At 39.7% G+C, this 14,828-nt stretch overlaps 1 protein-coding gene across 9 annotated transcripts in view; it reads left to right on the forward strand.

Moving 5' to 3' along the window:
• The window catches only part of akap13a (A-kinase anchoring protein 13a), a 147,965-nt gene that overhangs the window by 104,220 nt on the left and 28,917 nt on the right, over positions 1 to 14,828 (forward strand). For all 9 annotated transcript variants that reach the window (XM_088080670.1, XM_088080668.1, XM_088080658.1 and 6 more), the window contains 10 exons: positions 182 to 224; positions 471 to 582; positions 5,557 to 5,716; positions 8,144 to 8,211; positions 8,326 to 8,392; positions 9,884 to 10,031; positions 10,287 to 10,399; positions 10,810 to 10,956; positions 12,016 to 12,272; positions 14,356 to 14,481. In XM_088080670.1, the coding sequence (XP_087936796.1) occupies positions 182 to 224; positions 471 to 582; positions 5,557 to 5,716; positions 8,144 to 8,211; positions 8,326 to 8,392; positions 9,884 to 10,031; positions 10,287 to 10,399; positions 10,810 to 10,956; positions 12,016 to 12,272; positions 14,356 to 14,481 (1,241 nt within the window). The remainder of the gene's footprint in view (positions 1 to 181; positions 225 to 470; positions 583 to 5,556; positions 5,717 to 8,143; positions 8,212 to 8,325; positions 8,393 to 9,883; positions 10,032 to 10,286; positions 10,400 to 10,809; positions 10,957 to 12,015; positions 12,273 to 14,355; positions 14,482 to 14,828) is intronic.

Raw genomic sequence — 14,828 nt, forward strand, 5'->3', positions numbered from 1 at the left:
GAAAGTAGGATGACCTGGTGGTGGTCAAACCTAAACAGAGATTTTCCCAGCCTGAAATAGAGGGTGGAAGGAGAATTTCCACCTAAGACAAAAACAGTGACTAAAAAAAACTTCTCGCCTGTTTTTACCAAGTCCTGAATCTGTGTCCTAGTGCTGATTTCCCCCTCTCTTTTCTTTCCAGGTATGAGGTCGTTTTCCAGCGCCTCTGGGTCACTAGCATACAGGTCAGTCCAACTGTGCACACACACCATTACCAGAAAAAAAAGTTCTTTAGGTATTTACTGCAGCTGGGACCTTTAAATTCCTATAAAGAAACTATGGAGAGCTTATTGTAAGCTGCAGTGGTTCTCTATGGAACCTTTATAGTGCTGTAAAAAAAACATTTTTAGAATGTGTTAACAGGTGAGCTTTGTGAATGCAGCTGTTCAAGGATAAAATTAAATGTGTTTGTGTTTATGTGTGTTTACCAGTATATCAGAAGAGGAACCCGGCCCTCTGCGGAGTGACACTGAAGGAAAGAGTGTGACGAAAGTCAGCCGGACCTTCAGTTACCTCAAGAACAAGATGTACAAAAAGACCAGGGTGAGGGAACACGGTTTTTAATTATCTTTAAAAAAGCAGTTCACCCCCAAAATCAAAAATGTATATTTTTGTCTTTTACCTGTATTTATCAGTCTGAATTGTTTTGGTGTGAGTTGCAGAGTGCTGGAGAGATGTCTGCCTTCTCTCCAGTATAATGGAACTAGATACACTTGTGGTGTTCAAAGTGCCAAAAATATACATTTGAAAGACTTAACAGCAGCAACTCTTTCCAGACATCATGTACTGGTTACTCAAGATAATCCACAGACGTTGGTGTGAGCAGTTTCATGTTGGCACTATTTTCTTTCTATTAAACTACACCTGCCAACTGTTATCACTGCTCAAAGGGAACTGTGCATCTACTCGTTGTGTTGATGGGTATGGTTCAGCACAAAGAAAATAGTTCCCACATGAAACTGAAAAGCAAAGTGCTGGATCGATAATATTTGAGAGAAAGCAGACATCTCTACGGTTGATATGTCCAAGGTTCGGCAACTCGCCCCAAAACAATCTAAATTGATAAGTAGCACTACAAGTAAGAGCAAAAACTATGTTGTTTTTTTTTGTTTTGTTTTTTTGTTTGGGTTGAACTGTCCCTTTAATAAAACAGAGGCAAAACTTTAAAGGTATATTTACCGTGCTTCAAATATATTATTTACCATACTGTTTCTCATGTGTGCTGTGTGTTTCCTCAAAAGTCAGCCTCCTTTCATGTAATAGGCTTCTCCTCCTTTAACATTTATTCACTTTAAGTAAGGATGACTGAACACCAGGCTGCTTTTCAGCCTCACACTGCTCCATGTCCATAATATACGTTTGCACACATTCACACTGGGAGCTGTCCCGTGCATCATCCTCTGTTGACCTCTTAACAGCTCCAGTCGAACGGTTATGTGTCTCGCTTCGGGGCAAGTCAGTGCTCCTTGTAACCCCCCCTCACAGTATGTTTTGTTTTAGCCCACAACCTTTTCTGGTCACAGACATGAATCTCGGGTGTAAGATGTGATCGAGTCATCTCCTTATCTCCCACAGAGCCATGTCAGATCATTCAACTTTCTAAATATATGGTGGTGATTTTTTATTACTTTAGGCCCTTTTACACAGAGACAGCACTATAGGGCCACTACAAAGTTCCTTCTTAATGCTCTATGCATGTTTACACAGAACCATGGCCCTATACTGTGTGATTTTAGACAGCATGCTGGCATTGTGGAATAAAAAGAGGCGTGACTGGTGTCATATTTAACACAACAGCATCAGCCTCGATTGTGACATATATTCAATAAACAATAACAATGACATTATATGGCAATAACAATCATTTACCATCTCTGTTATTTTGTAGCTAATGCAGTCTTCTGCTTGGAGGGTGAGGAGCTCATTGTTTTCCCAATTGGCGGACATTTTCAGCTGTTCTTCCACTTGAAGTTAGATTCTAACTGCTAACAGCTACTTTTTAAATCTCCAGCAGTGGGCCGCATGTATAATGATGTCAAAATGTCAAAGCCATGGCGCCCATGATCCCGTCCTGCTGGTTGTTTTGTGTTTACAGACATTGTTTCAGTGATGTTACTACCTCTATTATTGGCCAAAAGGCGAGACCACTATGTCCTTCCATTCCGCAGTGGTACCTTTTACACAGAACAACAAGGTGGCATAAGGACATGAAATCCCACCTTGAAGAGGCTGTGTAAAAATGGCTATTGTGATCACTGATAATCCTGATTATATCTTTGAGGTAAAATATTTTTAGTAAAAGAAATATTTCGTCTTGGATGACTTTACATGATTCAAAGTCATAATACTACAATTCAGAAATCACAAAACTCAGAATTACAACATGAAAATAGCAGAAGGGACATACTGTATTTTGGCATCAATTAATATGATTCTAGAATACTGTTATCAATATTTAGATTTTAAAATCGCCCTGTTAAAAAGTCTCGTTTGGGAATAAAAGGGGCTATATATAGTTGTGTAAAGTCGTGTTTGCAGCCTGTAATTGTGCAGCTCTTGCAAAGAGACACAGAGGGGTGAACAGGAAGTAAAACAGGAAGTCGCAGTTGGCTGTGGTATTATAATCTCTTCTCTTACCTCAGTCATCACTTTGCTTTTAAAGTGACAGGATTCTGAAAGAGCCTGTGTCTTGTCACCCCCTGTTAAAGATCAAAATTATTGATCATGGTTTTTACAGAAAACTGGCAAAGCTCTGATGTTAAAATTGGCACCTGGTTCTTGGATTGAGTCCATGATATAGTTGGAATATATTCAGTGATAACCAGAATGGCCACCTCAGCGACCACGGACCTGTCACACACCACATTAAAACTTCATTCATTTCATTGTTTTTTTTTTTCATTGAATTCAACTGGATGAGGCTTTGAAATCAAAGAATATGACTATTATGTCATCAAGTACTTCTAAAAATATTTATATTTAAATTATTTATTTGTGGCTACTGCCAGCTGGTCTGTGTTTGGCTGTGCTGTACATGTGTACTGTTTCTGTACAATATCCATTAAGTGTGAATGTTCTGAAAGGGGATGTAGTTAGTGCAGTTTTGACATAGTGTCTGTACCAGAGTGGAGGATCATTGCAGAAATCACACCTCCCGTAGCAAGCAGCTTACTTCCTCATTTAGCTTTCCTGATGGAGCCTCAACGCTGTTAGAAGCTTCAGCCGCAGCCAGGGATGTTATACAGGAGATTCACAGGGAGCCATGGCTTCTCAATGAGATGGAAAGGTTGGCTGGAGGTAGGCGAAGAGAGTGCTCTGGTTTCCCAGTCAAATTGTAGTGAAAGGGACTGTCACAATATCATGTTAAAAGTGCCCGGTGTTCCCCTCTGGGCTGATGTCTTTTTCCAGTGAAGTCATTGCCTGTTTCAGTATGTTTCACTCGAACTTCTTTTTGTTCAAATATGTGGTTTGGATGTCACAATTGATTACTTCTCCTGTTGTGGAGGCTCGTAGCCAAAAGGAATGTGCTGAGAATCATCTTTGCTTCCTGTGTTTTTCCAATAAGTTGAACTGTTACTGAATTTTTTAGATATAATCAAGCACCCTTCTGGAAAGGATTCTTAGAAAGGGTTCATTTGCTGTGAAAAATGCTTTATTAGGCTTCTGCTTCGTATAAGTTTGTCAATGCATTTCACCCTTGGTTAGGCAGCTTGTTGCAGGAAGTGAGAATGAATGCTAAATGTTGTAATGGCTGAAAAACATGCAGGCTTTCTGTGTTCGAGTCAGCCTTATGGTATCTTGAAGCAACTGAACAAAATGAGCTCTAGTGTGTCAGAGCTTTGTGGTCCCCTCAAACCATGAGGCCCAGGGCCGACCATTAAAATGAGCTGGAAACTCCATTTTCCCATTTCCTCTGGGTTTGGGTGGAGGCTCTGTGATGTAAATCCAAGAGAATAAGAGCTCTGTTCTTCTAGGCATCGCTTTATGGGATTGTGATTCAGCTCAGTGTTCAGAGATGACCAGCAGCTGAGGATGACCTCGTCCATTAATGCAGAGGCCACAGAAAGACAGCCCTGTTATAGAAAAGGTCAAAGATTTGATTCCCAGACAGTGTGTCTCCATCAGTAGTCATGCATCCTGCAGAAGTGTGTTTCACACTGAAGTCATCCCTGCTCATTCAACATAAGACGGTTAAAGAAGAAAAAATAGGAGCTTTACAGTAGCTGAAAACAACATAATATGGAATATTCTTGTAATCATCTTATTTCCATAACTATAATTGGTTATCTACTGCTTAGCATGATTTCCAGCATTTTAAACTCCTACCAGTAATCTTGTAAAAATAGATCAAATTATCAGTTTTAGAAAGAAAATCACATCATTTTAAAGGAGGCCAAACAGCAAAGACTCCCTAAAACAAAGATGCACTACATTAAAAACAGTCTCTTAATGAGACAGTTTGTTGTCAGCATAAATAATTCATCACTTAATATGCAAAGCCCCCTGCTGCGTAGCACATCACAGTAATAATGTTCCTCTGCTGGATTCAGATTGGAATTTAAAATGAGCTACTGGCCAAATGCTGATACATGTTGTCAGTGTGTCACTCTACAGGTAAGACAGCATAGCCCACCCCCCCAAATATCAAATTGCCTGTTAAAAAAAAAAAAAGGGTTAAAGTAATTGCCCTTCTCTCCCAACTAGATTTGGGCCAGTGTAAAAAATTTGAAACCGCTTTGATATTGAGTCAAACACCTGACCAGACCGGTATACTAATTGTCATAGATGTCACACTTGACTTAGCAGCCAGTCCCGATTGAAACATAGTGACACCGTGTCCTAACAGCAAACAAGCGTCAGACTATCACGTTGTGTCACGTAACATGGAAGCTCTCTGTCCACATCAAATGCCTTAAATATGCACTTCTGCCATGTCATTTAAACAAATCACCCGACACCATCAGCTTGGTCTTCGAGATCAGACTGGATACAGAACCACCTAAAAGATGAGACTACTTGCTGTCCTCCTATGTTTATAACATTCCTTTTAACATTTTAACGTACCCGCTTTATATGATGATATTTAATTGAAGTGACATACAATATAACTAACAACATGCAGCCCTAGCTTCTTATTAGTGATAGTCATTTACCTTAAACTTCAGCTCCCTGGAGATTTCCCTCCAGCCAGCGGACACCTATTTAAGGGTTTTCTAGTGTAATAAGAAGGTATCATAATAGATGATTTCTCGTGTCAACTTCACGAATTAGCTGTTTGTCGTCCATTGCCTGGGGGGTGACAATAAACATAAGGGTATCCGACAAAACGGCACACTGCATTGCCTGCAGGCAGTTAGGTCAAGTCATTCATTGGCTTGAAATCCAAGATGTTGTCATAATATGTGCAGTTTAAGTTTTCTTGAGAGACTTACTATGCCGTGTCTCATCTTGTCACCCAACTCTACCCTTGATATGGTCTGTTTTGTGTTCCTAACTTTGATAATTCCACCTGTGCAGGAAAAGGAGCGAGAGAAGAAGGAGAAAGAAAGGGAGGGCAAGGAGAAGGACAAGAAAGTGATCAATGGTCATCTATTCACACCAGTCAGCTCGGGCCAGGTGGCCCAGTGCTTCCAGTGCAATAAGGCTTTCAACAGCAAGGAGGCTTTCCATTGCACGCGTAAGTACCCATGACTGTTTGTTTCTTTTTTGCCATTGTTATTTCATACTAGTTTGTGTTCTTTCATTGTTGGTGACTGATCGGTACTCCTGTTGCTACTCTAATTAAAGCCTGTTCCACCATTCAAAGAAATTCTCTTATTGAAAATTAATTGTTAATTTAAAAACATGCTAAGCTCTCTGCTGGGAACACAATACTGAATCGAAAAGGTGCGAATATTGAGAATATTAAATACTGTAAGGAGTAAATAGAAGCTGTAGTTGTGAAGAAAAGCTGCTTGTGTAGTGTAAATACATTGCCATGCATGAATCATAGTAAACAAGAGGCTACATCAACTTACTGTAAAGGCTTGGTCAGTCCTTTTGGATGGTATCATTTATAGGATATATGCACATATGTAATGTAAGAGATTTTTGGTGCCAAAAACCTATTCTGTTATTTTGTCAACTGATCTTAATAGAAAAAAAGGTTTGCTCACTTTTTTCTAATGTAAATAAAGTCCTAACATCATAAGAAAACATTGATAATTTATATTGTTGTATTTTTGTGTTGTAATGACAAAAAAAAGAAAGTCTGCAAAGGCGGAATTTCTCAGACTCAGCTGAGCCAGCTTCATGATTTGTTTGAAGTAGTGAAACTCTCTCAAGGGCTACTTCTAATGTAACCCAGTCAGGCTTCCAGTACAGACAACAAAACAGCTTTTGCATTGTTTTCCACTGAAACAGCAGCTGCAGCAGCCCTAAAGAGGATGTAGTTTATTGCACAAGCCTTTTGGCACAACCCTAAAAAAAAACCTTAAAAGGAGAAACCAGCTCTGCGATGGATCGCAGCAGTCCTCACAATGGTCACAATCTGCCTCAGAAAACAGCTCTCGTTGTGTTCAGTCAGTCTGGTTCAGATTGCTGGAGCCACAGACGGTTCCTAGGGTGTTTTCGGGAGGTTTGTACTCACAGATGTCTGGCTAGTGTCCATTCAATAGACAAATACAGTGATCCTTTGTCTGAGATTAGCTGGAATTAGTTAGACGTCCACAAAAAGCAGTAAAATACCCAATAAAACCAGTGTTTTTCAACCAGAGGAGAAAAACACTGCAGGAATTTGAGCTGGTTTTACTGTGCGAGTCATAATTAGATAGTTATTACATAATGTACCAGGCGGATACTTTCATCCAAATCTCTTTTACAGTAACACAATTGTAAAGGCACTTTTCAGTTGAAAGTGAAAGCAGAACACCTCACCCTGAATATAGAACCCATGACCCTGAAAGTAGAAACGCTCACCCTGAAGGAAGAATCCCTATTCCTAAAGTACTACCCCTATCCCTGAAAGTAAAACCCGTAACCCTTAAAATAGAACCCCTAACCCTGAAATTAAAACCTGTAACCCTTAAAATAGAACCCCTGACCCTGAAAGTAAAACCCGTAACCTTTAAAATAGAACAACTAACCCTGAAAGCAGAACCCCTAATCCTCTAACCCTACCCCTGAGCCCTAAAAGTGGTACTCCTAACCCTAAAAATAGAACCCCTAACTCTGAAAGTAAAATCTCTCACCCTGAAAGTCGAACCCATAACCCTGAGAATAGAGCACCTAACCCTGCATTTAGAACCCCTAATCCTGAAAAAGAACCCTTAACCATGGAAAGTAGAACCTCTTACTCTTAAAGGTGAACCTCTAACCCTAAAAGTGTTGCTGTCTTTCTATTCTTGTTGGGTTACACAGGATTATTTTCTCACCCTGACTCAGAGCGTAACTGTTGATGTAATCCTAAGAGCGGAAATGTTGTATGCGAGTTAGCATGGATGACACGGTCTGTTAGTGGGTTTGTTGGGTTTCACTTGCGCAACATGTCTGTGTAAAACACTTCTTTCTATTGGAAACAAGCTTCTATTAAAGTTTGTGGAAACTCAGTGGAGTTTTGTTGTGAAGCTTGACATTGACAAGACCAGTGATGGCTGTTCCTCTCTCCCTTCTCGATCGACCTCTGCTTCAAAGTCAACTCACTTTAAAAAACTTTAAACAAAGTATGTTACAAGGGAATTAAAGTCTGTCAGTGGGATCGGATTACAGAGCTCTTATTTTAGCAATCTTGAATGATGACCCTTGTTCCAAAATGGTGATTTGGGAATGTTTATATAATTGAAATTTTCCCATGCAATTCAGTGTTTATGTGCATGTCATTCCTCAGTCCATCTTTCTCTTTTTTCCCCCTCCTTCGTCCACGAGCAGTATTACCCCTCGATTGCATCACATGCTCCTCTGCTCCAGTCTGGCTTTCATTAGTGGGCTGGTGGAGTTTCCTGGCCGGCTCTGAAAACCAGTCAGAATTTCTAGCCCCCACCTTTCCACACGCCCTCTACACCCCCCCGCCTCCACCAACCATCGTACTCATAGTATTCACTGAGTATTCTGTTGCTTTTCTTTCCAGACTGTAATGCTTCCGTCCATAAGAGCTGCAGGGACAGCCTGCCTGTTTGTGCCAAGGTGAAGATGAAGGTAAAAGTTCCCTCAGAGTAACTCCTCCACTGATGCTGTAGTATTCTGCTGTCCTGCAGCCAGTATTGATTTGAACTCCTCATTTATGCTTTTATGCTCTGTTTCTCTGGCTAGATGCCCAAACAGCAGTTTGCTGTACCAGATTCAAGTCAACAGCCTACAGTCACAATGAGGAATAAATGTGAGTCTCGAACAAAACTCAGATTTTTTACAAATCTTCATTTCCAGTTTTCCTCTACAGATACGATGCCAAAGCCCATTGAATTATTGTTGAAGTTTTCATTGTTTTAGCATCTTTTGGACTGGAAGTTGCTTAACTAAACTAGGGTTATGTGCCTTATTTCTACTTCTTATACACTCACAACTAGTTTTAGGACTTTTGTAAGATCAAGGGAGTCAGTCAAAATAAGGATTTCTAACTACAAGAGGAAATATAAAGGGAATGGATCTTGCACAATGATTCAAAGTGAGAAATGAAGGTATCTGGGCAGAATTCCCCAGGAATAGTTGTCTCTACTGGGCAACAACACCAGTAAATCTAGATTTAGGATTTTTTTAAAGAAATGTTTTTAGATCAGTTAAAGGATTACCAGATTCTCAAAGGGCTAAACAAAGTACTTACCCATAGGATAATTTCAAAAATGTTTCACCATGAAGCAGGATGGTTTGTAAATAAAAGGATTCAATGAAAGTGTTTTGGGTAGTAGAAGAACTTAATCTTAATTATCATGTATTAATATGCATACAGAAGTTAAAAATTTAAAAAATAAAATGTACATATTGTTAAAATGTGAGGAATATGAGATTTTCAAAAAGTAAGAGATTACAGCACATTTGCAGGGCAGTATTAAGGAGTTCGTCAGGGATCCTCCTAAGATCTCCTGTGGTTTATGGAAAGTTTTAATCAGGCAACTAATAAGATCTCTTTTTGAAGAGAGACCTGAGTACAACAAAGAGAAATAGACAGAGCGCATAGAGAGCACAGACAGATCAGAGAGCATAGACAGATATGACAATTAAGTCATTTCTAAAATCTCATTTTCCAGGCCTTGAAAAGTGATGGTATCAGCAAAATCCTTGAAAGTTTTTAATTAAATTAATTGTCACTGTTATCATCCATGTGATGTAATATGATGGCAAATTTATCTATGGTAGTTGTTGTTTTAATGGTGACATTCAACTAAATATTTAACATTTGAAGTACAGTATACCATTCAGTTCCGTCTGTGTAGTCAGCAACACTACTATACTGGTTTTGAATGGTCATAGAAACTTTATTATGGGTCCTTGAAAAGTAATAGAGAATATCAGAATTTTCCATAAAAATGTGCACGAACCCTGTAGATAAATTCAGAGTTAAAAGTTTAAAATCGACCAGCAGGATGAGACATTCAAGTTTTAAAGCCCTCCATAATTCATTTTATTTTTTAAGGTGCAAAGAAGTAAAAGTTCGGTATTTACCTGAGGGGTAACTAGAGTTTAACAGCCCCAAAATCTGTTCTGGTGAGCAGTGGTTTTAAACTTGAGAAGAGAAGTTATGCATTGAGGCAGCTTGTGCGGGAGAGACCTTTATAAATAAAAATGATCGACTGTAGTGAGGACCAGCCTATTTTCTCATATAGTACACAGTGTATGATATTTATCTCTTGTAATGCATCTGTCTCTGGACCAGCTGGTGGGACGAGGGAGCGCCCCTGGTCTGCCATCTTGTCCCCCGAAGACCATTCTTCCCTGATGATCCCACCACGGAGACACACAAGCATCATGACTTTCCATGGCAACAACCTCTCCAAGAGCCTCTCCATCAGCAACATCGCTGGGTGAGCATGTGTGTGTGTGTTTGTGAGTGTATCTATGTTGTGTATGTATGTAATGATGATAATCACATTTCTGTTTTAATGAAATAAAACATTTCTGTTGCTATTTAACCTTTATATATTAAAGCTGTTTAGCAATTTGCCTTTTTTTGTTTTGTTAACAATCTGTTTGACCTCTGCATTTACAGTGCAACATGTGTGTTTTACAGCTTAATGAGTGTTTGTGTTGTTTGTTATTATTATTTTCGCTCCATTCAGTCCGGTGTTTGACGAGATACCCATTAAAGGCCTGCGGTATCTCTCCCAGTCTACTGACTCCCTCAACAGAACTAACCAGGTTACTGAGTCCATGGAATCACTCACAGATGAAGGTCAGTAAACACACGCACACACACACACGCACCACTGATCTGACTACACAAGACAGCTGCAGGTCAGCTGGGATCTAAGACTCAAAGCCTCTGATAGAAAAACAATGTGAAAGAACAAAATAATCTCAACTCACATTGCACTGCCAGTGTGAGGGAATAATTCCAGAAAATACAGTTTTGGTCCATATACAGTACAGGAATGAAATGTAGCATTTTTCACACATCTTAATTTATTAAACCTGTTTTATGTTGTAATTTACTTACAAGACTTTCAAAAAATAATGCAAACAACAAATAGATACTGCAAAAAAAATGGGCTTGATGTAAATCATAGCTGTTTAATGCACATGAAGTGTAGAAAATATAACATGAGCTTCAAATTGTAAGTGCACACTGTGTTGTTGGTGCAGGGACGGAGATGATGGACGGCCAGCTGATGGGGGAGTTTGAGGCAGAGGCCAAAGAGCTGGAGGCTGACTCGTGGAGTTTATGTGTGGAGCAGCAGTACCTGCAGCAGCTGGACAAAGAGCTGGTGAAGAGACAGGATGTCATATACGGTACATTTGAACTGAATAATGCTTTTAGATTGGATCTTAAGAAGTTAGTGGAAAAATTGGAAAAATGTTTAAGCTAAAAAGTGCAGCTGAATATGTTTCTCCAGATTAATCTCATCTAGGGCTCTACTACTACTACTTTTACTACTGTATATGGTTTGAGGTAACTTAACGTAGAGAAAAAGCTTTTGAACTAGCTTAATGCTTAATGGTATTTGGCAAGAGATCTGAGATGCAGTGTAAAAGAAAAATTGTCATTAGCATGTCTTGATAACTTTTACTTCAGTTTGTTTCAGTTGCATGTGTAAGTCTCAATAATTTATTGAGATTGAAGATTTTAAATATTCAGTGAGATATATCCTGTTTGAGATGCCTCTAGCATTTGATTAGAATCTACATATGGCGAATATATGAATATAGAAATGTACATTTCAGAATCATTTCAAACTCATTTAAGGTATGCAGTGACACACAGACTCATGCAATGGCTTCTCTGAAAGTCTTTGTAGACCTTTGAAGTAGAATTGGGTCCTGTGTCCACCTCGTTTTCCAAATGAGGAGAAAGTGAAAGGCGCCATACACGGTGTCACTTTTTTTCGCTGCAGAGTGCTCTGACTTTTTTTGTGCAGCTGCTCTGAGTGCTTCTAGTAGAAAATCTCTTAACTTTTCAAAAAGGTTATGTCATTGCATCCTGTTTAGCTACTGTATGAAATGTCAATCAGAAATTATAAGAACAACGACAGAAAAGCCCATTTTTACCACTGTATGCTTTGTAAACTTATTGTTAACTGTGTAGTCAACCCTCTGTTAATGTAGTGTTGCTTTAGCTACCTTGCTAACATAAAAGATAAGAAGTCTTTGTCTTAAAAAACAAAACCGTTTATCATGAATCATGAATCACTGCAATGACGCACTTCCCTGCAACCTTCCACTGCTTTTCTGCTGAGGAAGAACGCACTGTGGCTCCACGCCCTTATGTAAATGCGTAGATCTGTGTAAGGGGTATAGCCTGCTGCTCATTTAAGTCTCCAACTAAGTACCACTTCTTTTTATGTCCTGCAGAGCTAATGCAGACGGAGATGCATCACATTCGGACGTTGCGCATCATGTCAGAGGTCTACAGCAAAGGCCTGCAGAAGGAGGTGCAGCTGGAGCAGCAGACAGTAGAGAAGCTGTTTCCCGCTCTGGACGAACTCCTGGAGCTCCACACGCAGCACCTCCTTCGCCTCCTGGAGAGGAAGAGGGAGAGCCAGCCGGAGGGGGGGAGCTGGGAGGGAGGCTTCATCATCCACAGGATAGGAGACATACTGCTCAGTCAGGTTAGAGGAGGGAAGGGCTAGTGTGGTGACAGTGCAAGTCCTAAATTTGTAATTCCACATGACGAGTTCATTTTTTGTCTTTTAAAGCAATTCAACCTGTGTTGGTCGCACAGGACACCTTAAGGCTGCAAATACTCACTACTTTATATGAAAGAAAAATTAAAGCAACAAAATTCAAGTTTAAAGCATTTATAGATGAAAAGGCAGGTCAAATCAGGGTCAGTGATGAGGAAATATGTTTGATCAGCATACTTGCCATCCTCCAGACATCATAGGCTAAATGATGCTGATTAATCACCCTGAGTTCACTTAAAAAGTTAAAACCAGCCAAATGTAGCTGGCTTAATATATTTGATGAAACAGATTCCTAAAATGGAATTAAAAGAAGCATGAATTATTTGATAATATGTATAATTCAGTTAATCGCTAGAACAGCAACACAAACTTTATTCTACAACATGATTTTTCAAACAGTGGTTATGGCATTAATATCAGCCGGGGGGAGTAAAGCCCCGTTCATCACGCCAGTTAGTATTATACACATGGCCTTATCTGTAAGGGCCATACACAGCAACAATTATAACTATAACTATAACCATGTGAGCACCCACACTAATGAACAATAATGTTTTGTAAACAATGGCACCAAGAAAGCCATGCTGGCTGCCACTGTGTCATCAGCTGAAAATTCCTCTAGATTTTGATTGATTTTCAGTGTTTTTGTCGTTCATCAGATCTCTCCAATTAGTTCCAAAGACTTTGCTCGCCACTGTCATCAACGTTTTTATAACAATATATTTCTAGTTATTGTTATTGTTCTCGGTGTGGACGACCTTTAAAACTAATGACTTTATATACAGCCATCTGAAAGCAGCAGGTATCTGTTCCATCTGCAGTCTCACTGGAGTAATGACATCACAGTCAAGTCACAATTACTGAGTGTTGTGTGATCAGCATCAGACTGGTGTAAATTAACCACAGAACCTCCCATGCTTACGTGCACATTAAACATATTGTTTCAAAGCACACGTTGACAAAGAGTTCACACAGCTCCACACAACATATGACTCAAAACGTTTAGTTCCATGTATAACTCCCTTCAGCACCGTCAGTTCCTGTCTTACAATAGGTGTCTCCACCCTCAACACTAGGTAACCAGAGTAACAGCCATATATGTGTCGTCATTTTTTTAACAAGGCAGGTCAAAATATCGCCTGCAGCTCTGCATTTTAATTATAACAGCCTGTAGACGTGTGGCTTTGATGAGCAGCATGATGTGATAAAGATTGTTTGGGTAAAAAAATAAAGTTTAAAAATTATTTCCGTCCCAGACAGCAAGACCTTTCCTTTGAGGAAATGTTTGTGCAGGATTCCCAAACTGTCAGTGCATCATGACGGGGGAGCGGAGTGATTAAAGGGGGTAAAAGTAGGGAGTGTGATAAGCCATGATTGTCACAGCCTCCAATGCACTCACCTATCGTGATGCATTCCTTTAGACCCCACCGCGTGCCCAAGTGCGTCACAGTTGCACCAAGGGAGCCTGGCCACGAAATGACCAAACGTGCATTTGGCAGGCTCCTGACTCATTTGGCGGGCACAGTTAACTAGGAGTTGAACTTGAGTTGGCAGCCCTGTTATTATCATTATGTTAGCATGGTCATTTTGAGCATTTAGCTCAACGTGCCACTGTTACAGTGCCTACACACAGCCTCACAGAGCTTCTAGCATTGCTGTAGATTCGTGGTCTTTTTTTCAAGTTTCAGGACTGCTGTAAATCAAGACTAGTCCTTAGCTCCAGGAAAATATTATCAATGGTTTGAATCTTTAGCTAATGACAATGTTTTACTCTGCTGCTTACATACATACACCTTAAATGTCCAGTTACACGTTCTTTAAATATTGTTATAAGGCCCAGTATGCCCACTGATTCCTCACGTTTCTCCAAGCTAATTGTTTGAGTTTAGAAATTTAACAACTGAGATTAGAATTAGAAACCATAAAAGTTTGAGCTATCTCAGCTTTTTGTAACTCTGCTGGACCAGTTTTCATTTTCTGAATTCATGCTGGTTGAATTCTGCTCTAGTTCTCAGGATGCAACGGTGAAACTATGAGGAGGGTTTATGGAAGATTCTGCAGCCGCCACAACGAAGCCGTGAACTTCTACAAGGATCTTCTCACCAAAGATAAACGATTCAAGGCCTTTATCAAAGTAAGCCTTGTTAGCCCTTCATGTTTATCACCAGTCTATCCTACAGTAGTGCTGCTATTTGGAGCAGCTGCTTTTTGTGCAATTGAAGATGTGTGGTTTCCAGACGTGATTGTTTTTAGTTGAATAGATGTCTAACAAACACTCTCCTGTGCTCTATAGAGTGCTTCTTATTGTGTTATCTGAGGCGCTCCTTCTTGTTCTGTCTCGCTTTTCTTTTCATTTTTAGTCTTTTGCATCTTTACTTCACTTCAGTCAGTGCATGTACTGTTAACATTTGTGTAAAGCGTTGCCACCCTTGAGCCTGTTTTTCATTTTTTCAGAAGTGTTAGCGCTTCCTCCTCCTTTAT

Source organism: Plectropomus leopardus, chromosome 1 (assembly GCF_026936395.1).
Source record: "Plectropomus leopardus strain MGB_pleo_1.0 chromosome 1, ASM2693639v1, whole genome shotgun sequence".
In the NCBI taxonomy this organism is placed as follows: Eukaryota; Metazoa; Chordata; class Actinopteri; order Perciformes; family Serranidae; genus Plectropomus; species Plectropomus leopardus.